The sequence below is a fragment of the Oncorhynchus nerka genome, linkage group LG14 (assembly GCF_034236695.1).
Source record: "Oncorhynchus nerka isolate Pitt River linkage group LG14, Oner_Uvic_2.0, whole genome shotgun sequence".
NCBI lineage: Eukaryota > Metazoa > Chordata > Actinopteri > Salmoniformes > Salmonidae > Oncorhynchus > Oncorhynchus nerka.
The window spans coordinates 37,608,377-37,631,938 of NC_088409.1; the positions used below are offsets into that span (position 1 = coordinate 37,608,377).

Below are 23,562 nucleotides of genomic sequence, written 5' to 3' on the forward strand. Positions count from 1 at the left end.
TCTCTCTTTCTGTCTCTCTCTCTCAGACATCCTCTGTCCAGGACACTCCAGAACTGTTGGGCTTTCTGAGGAACAGTAGCTCTCCTCACCGCTACAGACGAGCCACCAATGCTGCCCAGCCCTACAGCAGCAAGACCCTGGTACTTACTTTCAGTGTCAGCTTGTTTGGTATACAGCAGCAGTTTTGGAATGTATATGAACTCTCTCTCTCTCTCTGTAGAACTGCAGTAACATCATTTGTCTAAGAGTTCTGTGTGTGGTCGGGCGGTTGGACCGTGGTCAGAGCGCTGTAGTCAAGATCCGCTCCCGACTCTGGGCTCACACCTTCCTCCAGGTGAGCACAAGCACACAAACATAAACCCAGACTTATATACTAATGGGAGTATTAGTATTATTGTATGTATTAATGTTATTATTAGTATTAAGAAATAAAGTATCTATAACATCTATTCACCTTGCAGAGACGTAACGACCCATACCTCCTCAACTCTACCGTGTCCTTCAGAGTGACGGCCCTGCCCTACCGCCTCCAACCCTCCTCCTTACCCCAACACACCACTTCAGTAAGATACCCCTGACACTAACCCATACCTCCTCAACTCTACCGTGTCCTTCAGAGTGGACGGCCCTGCCCTACCGCCTCCAAACCTCCTCCTTACCCCAACACACCACTTCAGTAAGATACCCCTGACACTAACCCATACCTCTACACCAGGGGTGTCAAAGTCAAATGGACGGAGGGCCAAATAAAAAAATCAGCTACAAGACGAGGGCCGGACTGTTCGAATGTTCATTGAAAAATTTTAAATGACGATATAGTCTAGTGAACCTAATTGAACCTACTGGAAAACCTAACAAATATATTACAATATGATCAGATAAATAAAGCAATATTTTCTTATGGCTCTGTCAGTAATCTTTAATTTTCAACAGACACAAAAGACAAATTTCCTTTATATAAATATCCCCATAACATGAACATTAAATGAAAGAAACCGGTATTCAAGGCACCATCAGTAGACTATATTTTCTATTTTAGCAAAAGTGGGCTAAATTTACTTCAAAGAAAAAACAATAATAGCAATTTTCTATCATCCACTCAACTGAAATATTTTTAAAATATAATTGGATTGAAATACAAAAATAAAGTGCAAAAAATCTATTAATCAAAAACAACACTTTGTTTAAGGAGAAGTAACATGCAGTGAAACAAATATTAAATTTTAACTTTAAACTTGAACTGAGTAAAAACTCTAAATATGTGATTGCACAGTAATGTTCACTTGTTTGAGGTTGAGGGTGATACTTGGTGGTGTCCCATCTTTTCCACAAGTTCATCAATGTTCGGGGTAAGGCTCTGAGCTGAAGAAATCCTCAGAATTGAGTGGAGGTGTTCAGCAGTAAGTCGACTTCTGTGTGATGTTTGTTCAGGTTCATCAAAGAAAACAGTTGTTCACACAGGTATGTGCTGCCAAACATAGACAACGTTTGAGCAGCCTGGATGCGCAGCTGGGGCATTGTGCCGGGAGGAAACGGGCGAACTCCGCAGCACCCACTGCCGCATATTTTGCCCTCAGTGCATCATTGCATTGAGGTCAATCAACTCCATTTGGAGGTTTGGTGGTGAGCTTTCCACGTCAACAGCAAATGGGTTACCGAGCAGTTCCAACCTGCTTTTTTGTGCTTCAAAGTCAGCAAATCAAGCGTGAAAGTCAGCGGCAAGCATACCTATTTTATCAGCCAACTGTGTGCTCGGGAACGCACTGGTAGAGAGCTTCTCTTCATGGTCTGGCAGCTGGGAAAGTGGCTCAAATTTTCTTTCCGCATCTGCGTCTCCCACAGAGTCAGTTTGGTTTTAAATGCCTCACTGTACTGTACATATCAGAGATGACACGATCCCGACCCTGCAGCTGCAAGTTTATTGCATTCAGATGACTCGTAATGTCACACAGAAAAGCCATTTCACACAGAAACATTTCGTCTCGGAGTTGTGTTGTGTCTTTCCCTTTGCTGTCCAAGAACAGACAAATCTCCTCACGAAGCTCGAAACATCTTTGAAGCACCTTTCCCTGGCTTAGCCATCGCACCTCTGTGTGATAAGGCAAATCACCATGCTCCGTTTCTAACTCCGTCAGAAATGCCTTGAACTGGCGGTGATTCAAACCTTTGGCTCTGATAAAGTTAACTGTGCGCGTGATGATGCTCATTACATGCTCCATTTTCAAGGCTTTACCGCACAACGCTTCCTGGTGTATGATACAATGATAAGCTGTCAGCTCACCTGTCGCGTTTTCCTCTTGCATCTTTTCCCGTATCTTCGCCACCAGTCCGCTCCTGTGTCCACACATCGCAGGTGCTCCGTCGGTTGTCAAACCCACGAGTTTTTTCCAAGGCAGCTCCATCTCATTTACATCTTGACACCTCTTCATACAAATCATGCCCGTAGTTGTGCCATGCATAGGACGTAAAGCCAAAAACTCCTCTGTCACGCTTTAGGTTGGAGTCCACTCCGCGGATGAAAATTGACAACTGGGCAATGTCAGAAATGTCGGTGCTCTCATCCACAGCCAAGGAATATGCAATAAAATCTTTTTCCCTTTTTCACAAGCTGCTCTTTTAGATTGATGGACAACTGGTCTACTCTCTCGGCAATGGTGTTTCTGCTCAGACTCACATTTAAAAGAGTTGCCTTTTTCTGGGCAAACTTCGTCACAAACTTTAATCATGCAGTTTTTGATGAAATCCCCTCCGTAAATGGCCGGGCTGATTTAGCGATCTCTTCTGCCAAAATAAAACTGGCCTTGACAGCAGCCTGGCCTTGTGATTTGGCTTTTTTGAACAGAGCCTGTCGAGATTTGAGGCCTCGTTTTAATTCCTCTGCCTTTTGTAGCCTTTGTTCCATGTCCATATTCTTGTTTTTGTCCGCGTGTTTCGTTTCATAATGTCGTCTCAGATTATACTCTTTCAGTACCGCCACACTTTCTCCACACAGAAGACACACAGGTTTTCCAGCTACCTTCGTGAACATATACTCCGACTCCCACCTTGTTTGAAACCCCTGTTCTCAGTATCCACCTTCCGTTTGCCATTTTTGATGGGTATCTGAAAGTTAATTTTACTGTGATGCTGACGACTGCTGTGCCAATAAATATTGAAATGAAGCAGCCTACTGCTCGGTGCGTCACCTTTGCATTGTGGGAAATGTAGTATTGGTGCGTGTAAAAGATCTGCGGGCTGCCGGCTTGCTGCGGGCCGGTTCTAATAATAAATCAAGATCATCCCAGGGGCCGTAAAAAACCTTCTTGCGGGCCGGATGTGGCCCGCGGGCCTTGACTCTGACATATGTGCTCTACACTCTTATGAGAAAAGGAGCCTGGAAGAACCTTCTGAGATTCAAAAAATTGCCACACAGGGAACTTTTCCAGTTCAAGAAGTACTTAGGTACTTTACACCACTGGTCTTTGAGGAACCCCTGTTTAAAGGTTGAAACCGGAACCTTTTTGTGATGGGAGGGGTTCAATTTTGAACTTTTTCAATAATATATTGTAGCTTATTTGGCCACCCATTATGAGTAAATGTCATTCCTGCTCATCATGGTAAGTTTATACACTGCATATTACATATTCTAATAAAATAATAATGATATTAACATTACTGATTACATATACATACAATACCTTTCAAAAGTTTGGGGTCACTTAGAAATGTCCTTGTTTTTGAAAGAAAAGCAAAGAAATTGTCCAGCTGAAAACTGTTGTTCTCATTAAAGAAGCAATAAAACTGGCCTTCTTTAGACTAGTTGAGTATCTGGAGCATCAGCACTTGTGGGTTCGATTACAGGCTCAAAATGTCCAGAAACAAAGTCCTTTCTTCTGAAACTCGTCAGTCTATTCTTGTTCTGAGATATTAAGGCTATTCCATGTGAGAAATTGCTAAGAAATTGAAGATCTCATACAACGCTGTGTACTACTCCCTTCACAGAACAGTGGTAGGCCCCAATGCACAACTGAGCAAGAGGACAAGTACATTAGTGTCTAGTTTGAGAAACAGACGCGTCAAAAGTCCTCAACTGGCAGCTTCATTAAATAGTACCCGCAAAACACCACTTTATGCGATGTGCAATGTAGAGAACACCGGAAGAAGAATTATAATTTAAATACCATAGTGAATTATTGTAATGATTGTTTATGTGTCAATTAATCCCATAAGGGATGGGTTGCCGATTGGCAATTTGACACGAAAATCAAATGTAATTAATTAATTCATATAGTTATAAAGTGGTAACTATTCCAACTTTGGGATTTGCATAGGCTCTTGAGGAGCTCATACACCTCTGAAAACTCCATTGAAGCTACACAACTGTCAGTGTTCAACCTTAACATATGATGACAATAGAACAGATGAACAGGTGTCAGAGGAAGACAGAGAACGCCTGAGTGAACAGTTCTCAATTCCTGAATTGTTGGAGGCCATTAAATCCTTACCTTCTAACACATCACCTGGGGAGGATGGCTTCCCTCCAGAGTTCTATAAAGAATTTAGGGAGCTGTTGGTCCCCTACCTTATGGAGGTACTTAAAAAAGCCGGGGAAGACAACTGCTTTCCAGAGTCCTTCTCTCAAGCAGTGATTACTGTAATCCACAAGAAAGGGAAAAACCCGCTAAAGTGCGCCTCCTATAGACCAATCTCTCTCCTTAATACGAATTGTAAACTGGTCACCAATACGTTATCTAAGAGACTAGAGTCATGTCTTCCCCTGTTGGTCAACCCAGATCAGACTGGCTTCATAATTAATAGATTGTCCTCCAATAATCTCAGAAGGTTCTTTCATATAATTCACCTTGCTAACAAAAACAAAATACCTAGTGTCGCAGTCTCCCTCGATGCTGAAAAGGCCTTTGATAGGGTTGAATGGCCATAACTCTTTCGCGTCTTGGAAAAGTTTGGTTTAGGTACTGTGTTTGTAAATTTGATAAAATCACTCTACAAATCAACTAAAGCTAGGATTGCTACCAATGAGATTACCTCCTCCTCTTTCCCTCTCTATAGGGGGAACGGACAAGGTTGCCCAATTAGCCATGACCTCTTTGCCCTCGCCATCAAACCTTTAGCTGAGGCTATTAGCCCTGACATACATGGCTTTGAGGTGGGCCCCCATACCCATAAATTATCACTCTTTGCAGACGACCTTAGCTTATTTGTAACAAAACCAGAACACTCCCTCTCTCACTTGCAGATCCTACAGTGTTATAGTTCTTTCTCTGGATATAAGGTCAATTTTGATAAAAGCTAAATCTTACCGTTGTCTGTCTTTGACTACCATACCATCAAGCACAAGTTTCCTTTTAGATGTTCGCCTATGGGCTTCACATATTTGGGCATAATGGTGGATGGTAATCTGAACAACCTCTATAAACTCAATCTGGCCAGTTTGTTGTAAAAGGTGGAGGTTGACCTTTGTAAATGGATGGACTTACCTCTCACTCTACTGGGTAGAATCAATGCAATTAAAATGAATATCCTGCCCAGATTTCTATATTTGTTTCAATCTCTCCCTATCCCTGTGCCCGCAGCATTATTTTCCTCTCTCGACAAGCTGACCAGACGGTTTATCTGGCACGGCAAAACCCCTAGGGTTGGTCTGGATTATCTGACCTTTGATTACGGTCAAGGTGGCTTAAAGAATGTACTACTGGGCTGCACAGTCTAGGTGTCTGGCTCAGAGGTTTGACAATGGTCCCTCTCCCTCATGGTTGAACATTGAAAAGCTTGAGGTGAATGATGACACTGGGGTAGAATTGTTTTACAAATGGGACAGAAAATCTATAAAAACCATCACAGACAACCCTTTAATCATACATTCTGTCCTGGCATGGTGCAAACTGCATGAGCTGTTCAGACGAGGGGGATTCCTTTCCCCTAAAACCCCTTTATGGAACAATAGATTGATCCCTATGTTTTTCCAGAACAGTAACTTTAGACCATGGTCTGATAAGGGGATCACTCTTCTGGAACATTGTTACGAGGAGGGAGTTCTTATGTCTTTTCATCATCTGAAACAGAAATACCACTTGCCTAACAGGGACTTCTTTAGCTACCTACAACTACGACATTTTATTAGGGTGACTCTCAAGGGACAATGGAACCTACCTAAGATGTCACCTATTGAACAACTCTGCCACGCAGACCAACCACTATTCAAGACCATTTCCCGTGTATATGATGCTCTTATGTCAGGACTAACACTGCCTGGGCTAGATAAACCCTGACTTAGATGGGAAAAAGATCTGGGTATTGATCTTGATGAGGATCTATGGAGTGACCTATGCAGGGATGGTGTTACATCCACATTGAACTCCAGATACAGACTGATCCAGTTTAATTTCCTCCATCAGCTCTATATCACCCCATCTAGACTGCACAAGTTCAACCCAGATATCTCCTCCCTATGTTTTAGATGTGGCTCAGATGAAGGAACATTCCTCCATTCCACTTGGCAGTGTTCAAAACTACACAGTTTCTGGCAGGGGGTATGCTATACCATATCCTCAATTCACGGGGTTGCATTCCCTTTAGACCCGGAGGTCTGTCTACTGGGTAACTTTACTAACAAGAAATGTATTGCCTTGAAATGGAAATCGGATTCCCCCCTGCCAGTTGCAATGTGGTTATCGGAAGTTAATAGTTGTATCCCTTTGGAGAAAATCACTTACTGCTTGAGGAATAAGTTAGAGACATTTTACAGAATTTGGCAACCTTTTATTGACTATATGGAGAATCTCCCCCACATCACATTGATTGAATCTCTATATAACCCATATAATGTTTCACACGTAATGTATAGCATGTAGCTTATGATCCAATGGCTCATTATTTTAATTTTTAATTTTAGTCTTTATTATGACTTATTTATTGTATGTTTGTGTATATATATATATATATATATATATATATATATATATATATATATATATATATATTATGCTCGTCTGTCACTGTCACTTTGTCCTGTTGCTGTCTAATATCTTTTCACTTTTGTTTTGAATGTTCTTATTTGGAAAATGCAAAAATATATTTTTTTTTAAAAGAACAGATGAACAAGAATGACATTTACCCCCTAAAAAGATCTATCTGAAAGCCACGTCCCTACTAAGCCATGCCTCCAGTCAAGGGTTTTGCTACATTAAAACATTAAAGGTTCCTCCAAATCAAATCCAATTGTATTTGTCAGATACACATGGTTAGCAGATGTTAATGCGAGTGTAGCGAAATGCTTGTGCTTCTGGTTCCGACCATGCAGTAATATCTAACAATTAATCTAACAATTTCACAACAACTACCTACAAGTGTAAAGGAATTAATAAGAATATGTACATAAAGATATGTGGATGAGCGATGGCCGAACGACATAGGCAGATGCAGTAGATGGTATAGAGTACAGTATATACATATGAGATGAGTAATGTAGGGTAAACATTATTTAAAGTGGCTAGTGATACATTTATTACATCCAATTTTGTATTATTAAAGTGGCTAGAGATTTGAGTCAGTATGTTGGCAGCAGCCACTCAATGTTAGTGATGGCTGTTTAGCAGTCTGATGGCCTTGAGATAGAAGCTGTTTTTCAGTCTCTCTGTCCCTGCTTTGATGCACCTGTACTGACCTCGCCTTCTGGATGATAGCGGGGTGAACAGGCAGTGGCTCGGGTGGTTGTTGTCCTTGATGATCTTTATGGCCTTCCTGTGACATCGGGTGGTGTAGGTGTCCTGGAGGGCAGGTAGTTTGCCCCCAGTGATGCGTTGTGCAGACCTCACTACCCTGTGGAGAGCCTTACGGTTGTGGGCGGAGCAGTTGCCGTACCAGGCGATTATACAGCCTGACAGGATGCTCTCGATTGTGCATCTGTAAAAGTTTGAGTGTTTTTGGTGACAAGCCAAATTTCTTCAGCCTCCTGAGGTTGAAGAGGCGCTGCTGCACCTTCTTTACCACGCTGTCTGTGTGGGTGGACCGTTTCAGTTTGTCCGTGATGTGTATGCGGAGGAACTTAAAACTTTCCACCTTCTCCACTACTGTCCCGTCGATTTGGATAGGGGGCTGCTCCCTCTGCTGTTTCCTGAAGTCCACGATCATCTCCTTTGTTTTGTTGACGTTGAGTGTGAGGTTATTTTCCTTACACCACACTCCAAGGGCATTCAACTCCTCCCTATAGGTCATCTCGTCATTGTTGGTAATCAAGCCTACTACTGTAGTGTCGTCTGGAGGGTACTATGGTGTTGAAATGCTGAGCTGTAGTCGATGAACAGCGTTCTTACATAGGTATTCCTCTTGTCCAGATGGGTTAGGGCAGTGTGATTGCGATTGCGTCGTCTGTGGACCTATTGGGGCGGTAAGCAAATTGGAGTGGGTCTAGGGTGTCAGGTAGGGTAGAGGTAGTCATTTAGCTCAGTTACCTTAGCTTTCTTGGGAACAGGAACAATGGTGGCCCTCTTGAAGCATGTGGGGACAGCACACTGGGATAAGGATTGATTGATCATGTCCGTAAATACACCAGCCAGCTGGTCTGCGCATGCTCCAAGAACCTAACCATAGGTGCAAGTGTGAACCATTATCAATGGCTCCTCAAGGATCTCCAGGGTTCTTAGTCACCACTAATTCTAAGAGTGTACCCTGCCTTACCGCCTCCAGCCCTTCTGCTTATCCCAACATACCACTTCAATAAGATACCCCTAACACTAACCCTTACCTCTACCCTGCCCTTTAGCCTCCAGACATCCTCCTTACCCCAACACACAACTTCAGTAAGATGTGACATCCACCCTAACTAGTACCTACAATAACCCTTACCCTGAACCCCATCCAGCCTGCAACTAACTGTGTGTGTGTGTGTGTGTGTGTGTGTGTGTGTGTGTGTGTGTGTGTGTGTGTGTGTGTGTGTGTGTGTGTGTGTGTGTGTGTGTGTGTGTGTGTGTGTGTGTGTGTGTGTGTGTGTGTGTGTGTGTGTGAATAGATGGGTACACTGGTGCTGTGGGGAACTCCTGATGTGGCGTTTGCTATTCCTCTGTGGGTCATCATCCTAGCCATCCTACTGGGACTGCTGGTCCTGGCCATGCTAACACTGGCCATGTGGAAGGTACACACACACACACACACACACACACACACACACACACACACACACACACACACACACACACACACACACACACACACACAAGGACTTTAGTATAACTTAACCCTCTATTCCTCAGTGTGGTTTCTTTGACCGGGCTCGGCCGCCAGCGGATGACGTGTCAGACCGTGAGCAGCTGACCTCTGACCAATTAGCAGACGCCTAAGAACACTCACTGGCACCATGGAGACCAGTTCCTGATTCGAGGAGGCTGTTTGGGATGAGTTCCACGTCTTGAGTGAAATTAAACTGAAATGAGATCTGCAGGCAGACTGCAAACTCACAGATCAAAGGTTATTTACCCCTTTTAAAGCTGATCTGTCATCAGTGAGTGGACTGCAAACTCACAAACCAAAGGCTGAAGTACCATTAAGACTGGTATTCAAACGGCACCAGAGAGACTGGGAACCATGCACACAGACAGAACTACACACATTAACACTATTTAAGCCAACACAATGACTTGGATGTATATGAGGCCTCAAGACAATTTTGGACAAGTAGAATGGACTCCTAACCCTGACCCTGGTCCTAACCCTGCTTGTAGTTGAATATGTTTCTATGCACCGCTTGCCTCTGTGGGTTAGACTACTTGGGGATCTGTATGGTTGGATAATTCAGTTGGAGTTAACCAGTCTGGCTAACTTCAAATGGAGTTACCATCTGATGTCAGTGACTTGGTGTCCGCCTGCTTTCACTGTTAAATACATTCCATCATTGATCAATCACACACATGCACACATACATGCGCACACACACGAATGCACACGCATGCACACACGCAAACACAGGGGGCTGTACAGTATATATCTATGGATGGTGTATGTGCAATATTGGGATATTCTGTGTGATACTGAAGCTTGTTTACACTGGTATTATTTTATTAGAACTTGATGTTCAAATTGTTTGTGTATATTGTTTAGTTAGTATACTATTGTGTATGTGAGTGTTTTTGTTGGTATATTAGTGTATGTGTCTTCGGAAAGTAGAAGAACCCTTAACTTTTTCCACATTTTGTAATATTACAGCCTTATCCTAAAATTCATTAAATCATTATTTTCCCTCATCAATCCACACACAATACCCCATAATGACAAAGCAAAAACAAGTTTTTAGGAATGTTTGCACATTTCTTAAAAATAAAAAACAAACTATTACATTTACATACGTATTCAGACCCTTAACTCAGTCTGAGGTCCTAAGCGCTCTGAAGCAGGTTTTCATCAAGGATCTCTCTGTACTTTGCTCTGTTCTTTCCCTTGAATCTGCCAAAGGTGCTTCAGCAAAGTACTGTGTAAAGGGTCTGAATACTTGTGTAAAATGTGATATTTCCGTTTTTCTTTCAAAATAAATTAGCAAAAATGACTAAAAATCTGTTTTTGCTTTGTCATTATGGAGTATTGTGTGTAGATTGATGAGGATAAAAAAGCGATTTAATCAATTTAAGAATAAGGCTCTAACATAACAAAATGTGGAAATAATCAAGGGGTCTGAATACTTTCCGAAGGCACTGTAAGTGTTAAAACAGTGCAGTGTTTATAACGGGTCCAACTGTTTACAAAAAGAACGTGGGACTGGGCTAAATACAAAAGGAATTGCATTAACATTAGCATTATCCAATGTGAGAGGTTTAGGCCTAGATTCAATCAGACCCATTGTTAATCGGCACTAGCCAACACCCCACAACTAGCCGACAACCCCAGAATGATTCCAAACACATTTAAAAAGAAAGGGAAAGTCATTGAGTTACATATCAGAAAACACAACACTAAAGTATACAACATAATATTACTTCAGTACAAAGCAAAAATGTAATAGCCTAACAATGTCAGGTGATTAGGTGATCTTCTAGGCCAATATAGCAGTAACCTCAAGGGCTGGAGGTAAGGCCAAGAGTACTAATCTGGAGGGAGCTGATGCTATAGGCCAATATAGCAGTAACCTCAAGGGCTGGAGGTGGGGCCAAGAGTACTAATATGGAGGGAGGTGATGCTATAGGCCAATATAGCAGTAACCTCAAGGGCTGGGGGTTGGGCCATGGTCTACTTAATTTCGTCTAATTGTAGGAAAATGAGTTGGGCCAAAGAGAGGCCGAGGGAGGATTGATAGATCCAATAGAATCCAATCCAATAGAATCCTTCTGCGTGCCAACAGGGAGGCAAAGGCAATGGCATCTAGCTGTCTATTGGTCAGGGAAGGATTGTTGTTTGGTACTCCAAAAATGGCCATTTCTGCACTAGGCTGCCACTCAATATCAAATGCTTCAGAAAGGGTTTTAAATATAGTGGACCAGTAGTCTGCCAGACTGGGACAAGACCAGAATATGTGATTCCAATGCGCCAAGGAGCTTTTACACCTGTGACATGTACAATCAATATTTGGGTAGAATTTGGAGAATCTGGCCTTACTGAAATGGATACATTGATGTACCTTAAACTGTATAAGGCCGAGCCGGGCACAAGAGGAGCTTCCATTTACCCCAAGTAAGGCACTATTCTAGACTTTGTCCGAGGTCTCTCAACCAAGTTCCTTTTTCCCGCTCAGATGACGGGTTATCAAGGGACATGATTATCAAACAAATAAATACATGGAAATACCTAAATACACTTGAATGGGGTAATTACATTTGGAAATACCTAAATATACTTGAATGGGGTAATTACATTTGATAGCGAGGTCATCAAAATTGGCAAAGGTGCCATCTATATAAAGGTCACTAAACTTAGTAAGGCCATTCCTCTGCCACAGACGTCAAGCTGAATCTAGATTGACTGGATGGAAGAGGTGATTATTACATATAGGATCTTGAATAGAGAAATCACAGAATTTGACGGAATTAAGGCCAAATTTTAAGAGTATTGACAACAATTGGATAGGATGTATAGCGCAAAGCTGAAAGAGTAAGATTGGAGGTGACTAAAGCTGACAAAGAGGAAGAGAAATAGGAGATGACTTCTGTTTGACAACAGTCAGTTTCTGGGGTGCGAAGCCAGTAAACAATATTTTGTATATTCGCTGCCCAGTAACAATACATAACATTAGGAAGGGCTAGTGTGTTCTATCTCTCTGGAGGAATGCTTTACATATTCTTGGACTCTCACCGTTCCCCCCCCCCAAAAGAGGCTTGGGTAGAAAAATTGCTGATGTTTTGGCAGTGTCGTAGGTGTAACTGCATTGGAGCAGTCAGATTGGTGAGCAGCTGCTCTTGATAACTGCCATGAAGCCACACCGTCCCACTGGCGTTAGAAGTTCAGAACGAGAAAGTGTAGGCTATATAGAAATAATGACGCTCAAATTGAAAATGTAACTAAATAATGAGGCTTTCTATCAGCCTAATCGAGGTGAAGATTACATCTCACATTCTCGTGTTCAAATTTGTAAACAAGGCTACATGGGATTTCTCTTAATGCGACGCTGTGCAGCCAATGGTAATGTCCTCTTTAGGTATAATACCAGGAGCCAATTGTGGATTTGGCAGCTCTAGCGCAGTTACACCTCCGACACCGCCAAAACAACCACTATGCAGATGTCGGCTGAAGTGGATCTGATTGAATAGAGCCATTAGGGAGTAAGGTTCAAACTTCATTTCAATTTACTTCACTTCTAGTAATTCACAGTATGTAAATATGAAGGATTTTTGTCACAAATTTGATTTGTGTTTTGTTTTTGTACTGAAGAATACTGAAAGATTATTGAAATAAAGTGTCCTTAATTGCCAAGTCTACATTTTCTAATATTGTTTACTGTGTTAAGGTGTGGTTCCTCGCTGTCTCTTTTCACTGTATTTTTATTGTGAACAATTGTTTTTATTGAATCACATCATAACCAATACAATCAATAAAAAAACATACAATTTCCCCCCCTTTTGATCAACCCCACTGCCCCTCCCACCCCAACTATCACTTTCTACATTGACCTATTCCATCGGAGAAGCTAAGGTGGGTCTAGAATGGGCTCATTCCAGCTATCACAGAAGCAACAACAGGAATGCTGGACACCAGAGAAGACATCAGAGGGCAGAAGAGAGCTGCCAGTCACAGCGAAGGAGAACTCAACTCGCCCAAATGCTGCCTCAGTAGCCCCTCCAGAGGAATACTGCAGTTGTTACTGGACATTTCAAAGTACACAAACCCCCAGTTAGGGTTGCTCATCAAAAATACACACAAAAAACTATACAATTTCATAAAACTCACAAAGGGAAATATATTAGAATCTGTAGGTATAAATATGTTTTATCCCTGTCAGACTTCACATTATTACATGGAAGGCAATTTGAGATATTTTCTATCCTTTTGAAATCAATATAGTATTGTCATTTGCTCCTTGCATGATCTCTATTGCTTTAGAAAGATGGTATGAGTAACTTTGGGAAGATGTATTTTTTACTTTGGCAACTACAGTAGGTAAAAATATGAACAGGATGAACAATACATTGTAAACATTGTCTTACAAATACTGACATATGAACCAAACGTACATTCAAAAACAGTCCCTTATGAAATGAATCGAGACGTTATTACAACTCACTGCATACCAAATGTAGACACACAAAGATGACGTAATAAATTAGTGATAAATTAGTTTCTATACAAAGGATGAAACCACTGTAGTATTATATTTACTATAAACAAACCACTAAATTCCCCTCCGTGATAAAATAAATGGAAAATAACAGAAAGTGATACAAAAAATTTGTTGAAGATGCCATTTACTGTCTGGATTTGTGGAATTATGCAACAGGCCATCCTCTGTGCTGAGATGGATAATACATCTTGTCTTAATACATTTGTCTCAGCATAGTTAAGGGATTCGGGCTTCAAGAGTTCACTTCTATCCTCACTGAGAGCACTCACCTGTATTTATTCCTGTCAACATTCTTCTCCTGCTGGTAGAAAATGAATCAGGGAAACATTGACCTCTGTAACCAGTTATAATGCCATGTTCCAGCCAGTCAAAGGTGATGCCTGTTGTTTATGAAACAAGGCCATCAAGTATGAAGAAAGAGCATCTGCTTGGTCAGAGTCAGTGTGGCTAATGCTATGCCCACAGCTCCTACCAGTCACTAGTTCATAAACACTTCCCCGTCCACAGAGCCACCAGACGCTCTGATAGGACAGCCACAGCCAGGATCAGAGGCAGACATGGGCTACTCCTATCGGCCTTGCCCCCCAGTAGCAGATGCACCTTATTGGGGTCTGAAATCATTCCCCGGGCGTCTTCCAGGGCCGCCACGGCCGCCGTGCTGGAGTTGAGGTCCCCTGTGGCCAGCAGGTCAAACAGGCAGGCCTGGTAGTAGATGTCCCTGGCAGGGAGGAGGGCTGCACAGTGGACATGGGCTGCAGCAGAGAGCTGGCTGGAGGAAGAGGAGGAAGAGGGGCTGGGTAGCGTCTCTAGGCGCTGTGAAGGTGGGCAGCCATACACACACAGCTGCAGGTCCTGCTCGGGGGTGAATGCTTCAGCAATGGCGCGTGGCGAGCGTACTGACAGTCCCAGGGACCGCCCACTCTGACGCACCACCAGGGTGGTGCCGATGTGGGCGGCACGGATCTCAGCCTGGTGCCCAGGCAGATCAGAGTGGACGCTCAGGCTGTACTGGCCCTGCCTCTCCCCGCTGGTCACTGAGCCGTCCACGAAGGCTGTGGGAACGTTGTCCAGCTCCGCCTGGTAAATCTGCTGCTCGATACACTGGCGCCAGTTCTTAAAGATGATGGTAATCTGGTGGAGAGACAACCCTGTTGTTACACACACCCTTCCAATGAGCTAGACGTACATATGCAACTTTATTTAAGTATTGTCGTGGCCAAAAGTTTTGAGAATGACACAAATATTAATTTCCACAAAGTTTGCTGCTTGAAAGGTCCAATGACACCCTAGACCCACTCCAATTTGCTTACCGTCCAAATAGGTCCACAGACGATGCAATCTCAACCACACTGCACACTGCCCTAACCCACCTGGACAAGAGGAATACCTATGTGAAAATGCTGTTCATCGACTACAGCTCGGCATTCAACAACATAGTACCCTCCAAGCTCGTCATCAAGCTCGAGACCCTGGGTCTCGACCCCGCCCTGTGCAACTGGGTTCTGGACTTCCTGACGGGCCGCCCCCAGGTGGTGAGGGTAGGCAACAACATCTCCTCCCCGCTGATCCTCAACACGGGGGCCCCACAAGGGTGCGTTCTGAGCCCTCTCCTGTACTCCCTGTTCACCCACGACTGCGTGGCCACGCACGCCTCCAACTCAATCATCAAGTTTGCGGACGACACAACAGTGGTAGGCTTGATTACCAACAACGACGAGACGGCCTACAGGGAGGAGGTGAGGGCCCTCGGAGTGTGGTGTCAGGAAAATAACCTCACACTCAACGTCAACAAAACTAAGGAGATGATTGTGGACTTCAGGAAACAGCAGAGGGAACACCCCCTATCCACATCGATGGATCAGTAGTGGAGAGGGTAGCAAGTTTTAAGTTCCTCGGCATACACATCACAGACAAACTGAATTGGTCCACTCACACTGACAGCGTCGTGAAGAAGGCGCAGCAGCGCCTCTTCAACCTCAGGAGGCTGAAGAAATTCGGCTTGTCACCAAAAGCACTCACAAACTTCTACAGATGCACAATCGAGAGCATCCTGGCGGGCTGTATCACCGCCTGGTACGGCAACTGCTCCGCCCTCAACCGTAAGGCTCTCCAGAGGGTAGTGAGGTCTGCACAACGCATCACCGGGGCAAACTACCTGCCCTCCAGGACACCTACACCACCCGATGTTACAGGAAGGCCATAAAGATCATCAAGGACATCAACCACCCGAACCACTGCCTGTTCACCCCGCTATCATCCAGAAGGCGAGGTCAGTACAGGTGCATCAAAGCTGGGACCGAGAGACTGAAAAACAGCTTCTATCTCAAGGCCATCAGACTGTTAAACAGCCACCACTAACATTGAGTGGCTGCTGCCAACACACTGTCATTGACACTGACCCAACTCCAGCCACTTTAATAATGGGAATTGATGGGAAATGATGTAAATATATCACTAGCCACTTTAAACAATGCTACCTTATATAATGTTACTTACCCTACATTATTCATCTCATATGCATATGTATATACTGTACTCTAGATCATCGACTGCATCCTTATGTCACTAGCCACTTTAACTATGCCACTTTGTTTACTTTGTCTACATACTCATCTCATATGTATATACTGTACTCGATACCATCTACTGTATGCTGCTCTGTACCATCACTCATTCATATATCCTTATGTACATATTCCTTATCCCCTTACACTGTGTATAAGACAGTAGTTTTGGAATTGTTAGTTAGATTACTTGTTGGTTATCACTGCATTGTCGGAACTAGAAGCACAAGCATTTCGCTACACTCGCATTAACATCTGCTAACCATGTGTATGTGACAAATAAAAATTGATTTGATTTGATTTGATTTGCTTCAGTGTCTTTAGATATTTTGGTCAGATGTTACTATGGTGTGTCAAAGGCTTTTATTGACAATTACATGAAGTTGATGCAAAGAGTCAATATTTTCAGTTTTGACCCTTCTTTTTCAAGACCTCTACAATCCGCCCTGGCATGCTGTCAATTAACTTCTAGGCCTGACTGATGGCAGCCCATTCTTGCATAATCAATGCTTGGAGTTTGACAGAATTTGTGGGGTTTTGTTTGTCCACCTGCCTCTTGAGGATTGACCACAAAGTTCTCAATGGGATTAAGGTCTGGGGAGTTTCCTGGCCATGGACCCAAAATATCGATGTTTTGTTCCCCGAGCCACAGCTATCACTTTTGCCTTATAGCAAGGTGCTCCATCATGCTGGGAAAGGCATTGTTTGTCACCAAACTGTTCCTTTTGTCACCAAACTGTTCCTGGATGGTTGGGAGAAGTTGCTCTTGGAGGATGTTTTGGTACCATTCTTTATTCATGGCTGTGTTCTTGTGTGGGGTTGCTGAGAAGCAACCCCACACATGAATGGTCTCAGGATGCTTTATTGTTGGCATGACACAAGACTGATGGTAGCGCTCACCCTGTCTTCTCCGGACAAGCTTTTTTCTGGATGCCCCAAACAATCGGAAGGGGGTTTCATCAGAGAAAATGACTTTATCCCAGTCCTCAGCAGTCCAATCCCTGTACCTTTTGCAGTATATCAGTCTGTCCCTGACGCTTTTCCTGGAGAGAATTGGGCTTTTTTGCTGCCCTTTTTGACACCAGACCATCCTCCAAAAGTCTTCGCCTCACTGTGTGTGCAGATGCACTCACACCTGCCTGCTGCCATTCCTGAGCAAGCTCTGTACTGGTGGTGGCCCGATCCCGGTCCTGACACTTGCTGGACTTTCTTGGGCGCCCTGAAGCCTTCTTCACAACAATTGAACCGCTCTCCTTGAAGTTCTTGATGATCCAATAAATGGTTGATTTAGGTGCAATCTTACTGGCAGCAATATCCTTACCTGTGAAGCCCTTTTTGTGCAAAGAACTTATGACGGCATGTGTTTCCTTGCAGGTAACCATGATTGACAGAGGAAGAACAATGATTCCAAGCACCACCCTTCTTTTGAAGCTTCCAGTCTGTTATTCGATCAGTTATTCAATCAGCATGACAGAGTGACCTCCAGCCTTGTCCTCGTCAACACTCACACCTGTGTTAACGAGAGAATCACTGACATGATGTCAGCTGGTCCTTTTGTGGCAGGGCTGAAATGCAGTGGAAATGTTTTTGGGGGATTCAGTTCATTTGCATGGCAAAGAGGGACTTTGCAATTAATTGTAATTCATCTGATCACTCTTCATAACATTCTGGAGTATATGCAAATTGCCATCATACAAACTGAGGCAGCAGACCTTGTGAAAATGTATATTTGTGTCATTCTCAAAACTTTTGGCTACGACTGTATAAAGACCTGTCATGGATTGTACATAGTTATATTTGAAAGGTCCAATGCAGTTATTTTTTAGCTCAATAATAAATCATTTATGGGTAATAATAATAACTTACTGTGATTATATTCAATAAAAATAGTCCCCCCAAAAATTATAGTTTCTTGGCAAAAAAAACATTTTTCAAGCAAGAGAGGGGAGGGAAAAACTGAAAACTAGCTGTTATTAACAGAGAGGTTTGGAACTCTCTTTCTTATTGCTGTATTAACAAATGTACTGCCTGGTGATGTCACCGGGCAGGCCAAAACTCCATCCCACTGAAACAGGCAGATATTTCAGGTGGCCTTTTCAAACAGCTCTTACACTAAAAGGGCATTATAATAATTTCCACAATTTTACAGTATTATTCAAACCTCAGGGTGGAAAATCGCATTTTTGACTGCACTGGGCCTTTAAGAACGGAACGTAAGTTGTATAATTAAAAATATATATATTTTATAAATTATAATTTACTACTGTATATCATTTTAGAAATGAGGCCTACCGTGGTGAGAGCCGTGGCATATGCCCCTCCTCTCATGGGGGCGCTAGTTGCCTGAACGTATAGATACTCATTATCTATCAGTGGCCAGGCCCCTTGTACAGCGCACGTCTGGAACTCATCACGGAAGGTGCGAACATGGGGATCCCCGAACACCCCACAGTGGAGATAGTCAGGGGTCCGGCCCTCACGCTGGAGGTAGCCCTTCTCGTAGATGCAGGCGTCCCCAGAGATGGGGGCCTGTGGCAGGGGCCGGGGCTGAGCGGTGGGGCCTGTCCTGGGGCAGCTGTGCTGGATGAGGAGGTCCTCGATGCCCTGCACAGCCGAATGGTAGGCCAGATCTCCCCGGCAGGCACGGGCCATGCGGCGGGTACACATGGCGTAGGAGCGGAGGGCGCTGCAGTAACCCGCATTTCCCCCCTCTCTGCTGCCTCCTCCGCCCCCTCCGCTGCCCCCAAGGTCCAGGGTGACAGCTACAAAGTCAGAGTTGCACCTCAGGATGCGACAGGATGCCCATACTGAGTGAGGAGGGAGAGAGGTGGAAGCTCCAGTTCATATACCACAACTTGACAATAGTAGGAGCAAAAATATGTCTTTCCATTGAGCATGTAACATAAGTACCACAGTTGCTTGACATTATTCGGAAGCTTGAAGACAAAAGCTGTGGATCATTGAAAGTACCTTGCAGGCAGCACAGGTGAAAAAGTAGCAATGCCACTATGATGCTGCGTTTCCATGACAGCTGTGAGTAGTGGCTGCAGAGGGCCAGTGTCCCCATCCCCTTCCAGCCTCAGGCCGAGGGCTGCAGACCAGGCTCAGGCTCAGTACAGGGGCTACAGCTGCAGGCAGGACACAGATAGAGAGAGACATTACACACTGTGGCCTGTAGGGGGAAACCCCACACCACTACCACAGGCACAATCTAGGCTCGACTCCAGTAGACCATTTGTCAAGATAGAGTGCAATTTGTATTGAATACATTAACAAATGCATATTGTAATATTTTATCATATAACAAGCGGATCACAAGATCTATGTATTTATCATACCTAGTTTGAAAGCAAAACACAATATTTACAGTCAGAGTAACATGTGAAAAACAATACAGAAAGATATAATTGTAAGTAATAAAGTAGATGTAGTTCATACCTTTTTGAATAGATGCTAACTACTTTTTAAGACTGTGTGTTTGTGCAAAACAATCTCCCACACTCTTGGAACCCATCAACAGCACTCAGACTGAAGTCAACACCGTTCTGCTTGGACATGGACAAGATGATGGCAATGGAGAGAAAACTGTTGACAAACAAACATTCAAGAATCAGAGAAAAGCAACACCAGCGGCCACCATTTGGTCACATTTAGGAATAGGACCAATAATTTGATCAACAGTCTTAGTTTATGAAAGCAGTCTTATCCACCTGACCACCGGTCAGATCAGATCATGTTTGAAGCTGCCATAATCATAGTCCTATAAACAGCAGTATTTACATTACAGAGCTTAGGTTTCCATACAGTAGATAAACTGCCCAAGTAACCTAACATCTGTGGTAACCATTGGCATAGCAAACAATTATCTGTTAGTGTTGTGAAGCTAGGCTTGAGACAAAATATAGTAAAACAAAGAAAAGCTATGGCTTACCATGTGTGCCACAGCACTAAGCATCAAAAACCCAATTTGATGTTGTATTTCAGTTCTTGGTATAAAGCAAGCATTTACCCGTCAAAGCTAGGCTACAACAATGTTGGTCACTTGGTCAATTGGGCATTTTGCAATTTGGACTCTTCTCCCTTTTCTGTTTGCCAGCGGACAAGAACAAACAAGGGCCAAAGAAAGTGGGTAAAACAAAAAAGCTTATCTTCGTCAAGTCCAATTTAGTAACCAAAAGGATGGCATTATTGTATCTGATTTATGTGTGGAAAGATCTAAGTTTAAGGAAAGGTGTAGGCCTACATTCCGGTAAGACCTTCACAGAGCTTATGTGCATTACATAGTAAAACCTTTGGCAGTACAAGGCATTCCTAAAGCATTGGTGCCATTGGAAGTGTGCCTTTGAAAGCGACATGGCATGGGCTAGATTGAACCATGTGTGCAGTGCGTTTGTGTGTGGTCCTCTCTCTCTCTCTCTGAACCAACACTAAAGTCTGACCTTTATTACAGTTTGGGAGACCTGTGCACTGCGCCAGGGAGAGGGGGTATGAAGGGAGGGGGGGGTTACGAGAGCAGCAGGGGCAGAAATAGAGCATGCTAAATATACCAGACTCTCTCTCACTCCACCCAGCCCCTTTCCTTCATGTGTTCCCCTGGTCTGAAATAGTCAGGGCTACAAGGCAGAGGAGGGAAGGGTAAAGCAGGTGTTCCCAACGGCAGTTCCAATACTCAGGGAGGGAGTGGCTATGGCTACTAGCTGTCCCAATCAGTCTTCAATCAGACACATCTTCAACTTACATTATCAAATGAATCTTATTTAACGCTATTCCAACTAACAGCAGCAGTGTATAGCACTCTCCAAACCCAGTCTCTTCACTTCTGTTTTCAACGTTTTTCAATGCCCTAGATTGGTCTCCTTTTGTTGTCCAGTGGGCATTGTGTTCACTAGTGTAGTGGTTGAGGTCTGGAATGTCGGCCAATGGATTCTGATGCAGCTGCACTTTTGGAGTGGGGGTGTATGCCCCCGCCCCCCTTCTTTTTTTTTGTTGCACTGCTTTGAAAATCCCGGTGACCTCCCTCTGTGCACAGTCCAACAACACTGACAGGGTCCTGTTTGTTCCATCCATGAACAGCAAATAATTACTGTGCATACACACACAAACAGTCGCTTGTGAATTAAACACCAATATGGTACTACCTTTAGGGCAACACTGCACCCATACCCTTGTTTAACCACAAAACCCTAACTCCCCTTCACACACACACACATTTGTTTTACTATTCTTGTGGGGTTCAAACCTAGCCCTAAACCTTAACCTAACTCTAACCCTAACCTTAACCCAAAACCTAACCTTAACCCCAAACCCCTAAAACTAAACCTAATCCTAACTCCTAACCCTAAAACCTAAAACCTAATTCTAACCCTAATTCTAACCCTAAACCTAAAATAGCTTTTATTCCTTGTGGGGAAGAGCGAAATGTCCCCACTTGTTTGAATTTTCTTTGTTTAGGCTACTATCGTTATGAGGACCTCTGGTCCTCACATGGATAGTAAAACCAAACACACACATACACAACGTCACCATAGAGGTGGGTTGGTCACATGTGCGACTTAGGGATGTTTTTGCTCATGGTTTGGCCTGGAGTGACATGTCAATGTGCTTCTACATGTCAACAACAGCTCACGTAAAGACCAGTGGTTTTCACTAATTCATTAGATCAAACCTCAACTGGTATTGGACATAAAGACCACAAACACAGAGCAAGCTGTTGGTCGTTTGCCTCAACCTCACTTGATTTATTGATGGATGAGACTTTAATGTGAATCCAATCTGTTTGTGTCTGCATGGGAAAGGTCAATGCACATCATAGCATCTTTGTATTTGTAATAGTGCAGCTCTCTCTCTCTCCTCTCAAGGTTTCGTTCCACCTGACGTTTTCCTTCCCACTGTCACATGTCTGAACTGCATTTAGACCAGTATATTTTGATGGTCACTATCAAAACATTCAAATAACTTCAGACTGATTGACTAATTGTATGATCTGTTTTATTGATAATCTATCTATTGTACAAATCTATTGTATATTCTATCTATCTATCTATCAATATGAATTATCCGTGAAAGCATAGGATTGATGAAAACAATTATTTATGACAATCAATAGCTGTACTTCAGGACAATTCAGGGGGTACTATTACACAAATTAATGGCTAATATATGGGTATCATTCTATTGTTGTTGTATAACTGCTGATATAACCTTAAATTCCACATCGCCAATGTCACCCAAGTGTCAGTCTACAGTACATGCCATTCTGCTGTATTTCTTGATTTCCTCACAATGACAGGGAGTTTGTTCTAATATTAGGCCATGGAGAAACTATTTAAAGCAGCAAGTTCCATTAGGGGACAGAGTGAATTGTTCTATTCTACAATGTTAGAAAAAACATGTTCCAATCCAATGAAAGCTGTACAGTTACTTGACCCAATCCATACATGTCCATAGCTCACAATTAAATAGCAGCATCTCCTGGCACACTGACTAAATCAACATTGTTGCCACGTAATTTGAATGAAATTAGGTTTAACCAACGTGGAATAGACGTTGAATTGACGTCTGTGCCAAGTGGGCAGGTAAATAATATGCCACATTTCTGAATTGTGTAGCACATGATTAATTTAAGAATGAACCAGGCAAAGCACCATTCATATCCTCACCCAATCACACCTCTGCTGAAGCTCGGTATGAGACTCTGCGTAAATGTCCCCACCTCACTCGTTCCAATAGGAAAAAGGCGAAGTAGGTTATGCCTGCACTGACACCAAACTCCCACACTGTCCAAGTGAGCTGCCGACACTGATGTCCAGTCTCAAACTGGTTTCATTGCAAGCCGCTACTCCTTCCTCTCTCGTTGTCGGCACTCAGATGAGTGAGAAATTTGACAGTGTTTCTCCACGAGTGGTATAAATCACTCGCGTCGAACACCTGCTGCTCGCGTAACAACTGTCCACTTGGGCGCACACTCTCCTAGGCACCGGGGGGCTATTTCAAACTATCACAGTGGCTCTGGCAACCTGTTCTATTTGCAACCTGTTGTTGCTAGTGTGTTTTCTTATTTTTATAGTAGGCCATTCTGTATTTATTGCCCTCTTGGTCATAAATCCCCAAGAAAGTCGGTTCAAGCAGTTTTGACAGATATCGTAGCCAGTTGAGTAAAAAAAAGTGTAGACTTTTGTCAATATTGCACTGGCTGGTCTCGGGGCAATTCGTATTATTCTGTGCATAAATCTTTGACACTCCATT

At 43.3% G+C, this 23,562-nt stretch overlaps 2 protein-coding genes across 4 annotated transcripts in view; one reads left to right on the top strand and one right to left on the bottom strand.

Annotated features, from left to right (window-relative positions):
• LOC115140966 (integrin, alpha 8) overlaps positions 1–12,893 on the top strand; it is a 62,077-nt gene extending 49,184 nt beyond the window's left edge. Inside the window, exons 26-30 of the mRNA XM_065000037.1 lie at positions 27–140; positions 221–334; positions 462–563; positions 9,008–9,130; positions 9,249–12,893. Of these exons, the coding sequence (XP_064856109.1) occupies positions 27–140; positions 221–334; positions 462–563; positions 9,008–9,130; positions 9,249–9,335 (540 nt within the window). The 3' untranslated portion in view covers positions 9,336–12,893. The remainder of the gene's footprint in view (positions 1–26; positions 141–220; positions 335–461; positions 564–9,007; positions 9,131–9,248) is intronic.
• A 168-nt stretch (positions 12,894–13,061) lies between these two features.
• On the bottom strand, positions 13,062–23,257 carry LOC115142038 (hemojuvelin-like). 3 transcript variants are annotated; one of them, XM_029681517.2, is made up of 5 exons: positions 22,987–23,257; positions 19,756–19,902; positions 19,288–19,445; positions 18,610–19,124; positions 13,062–14,884 (listed from the first exon to the last, which is right to left on the bottom strand). In XM_029681517.2, the coding sequence occupies exons 3-5, from the start codon at positions 19,382–19,384 to the stop codon at positions 14,237–14,239; spliced, it is 1,260 nt and encodes a 419-aa protein (XP_029537377.1). In that variant the 5' UTR covers positions 19,385–19,445; positions 19,756–19,902; positions 22,987–23,257; the 3' UTR covers positions 13,062–14,236. The 3 variants fall into 3 exon arrangements, with proteins under 3 accessions (XP_029537377.1, XP_029537375.1, XP_029537376.1); XM_029681515.2 differs by having other exon boundaries at positions 22,977–23,257; XM_029681516.2 differs by lacking the exon at positions 22,987–23,257 and adding an exon at positions 20,249–20,440.
• Between the last annotated feature and the right edge of the window lie 305 nt (positions 23,258–23,562).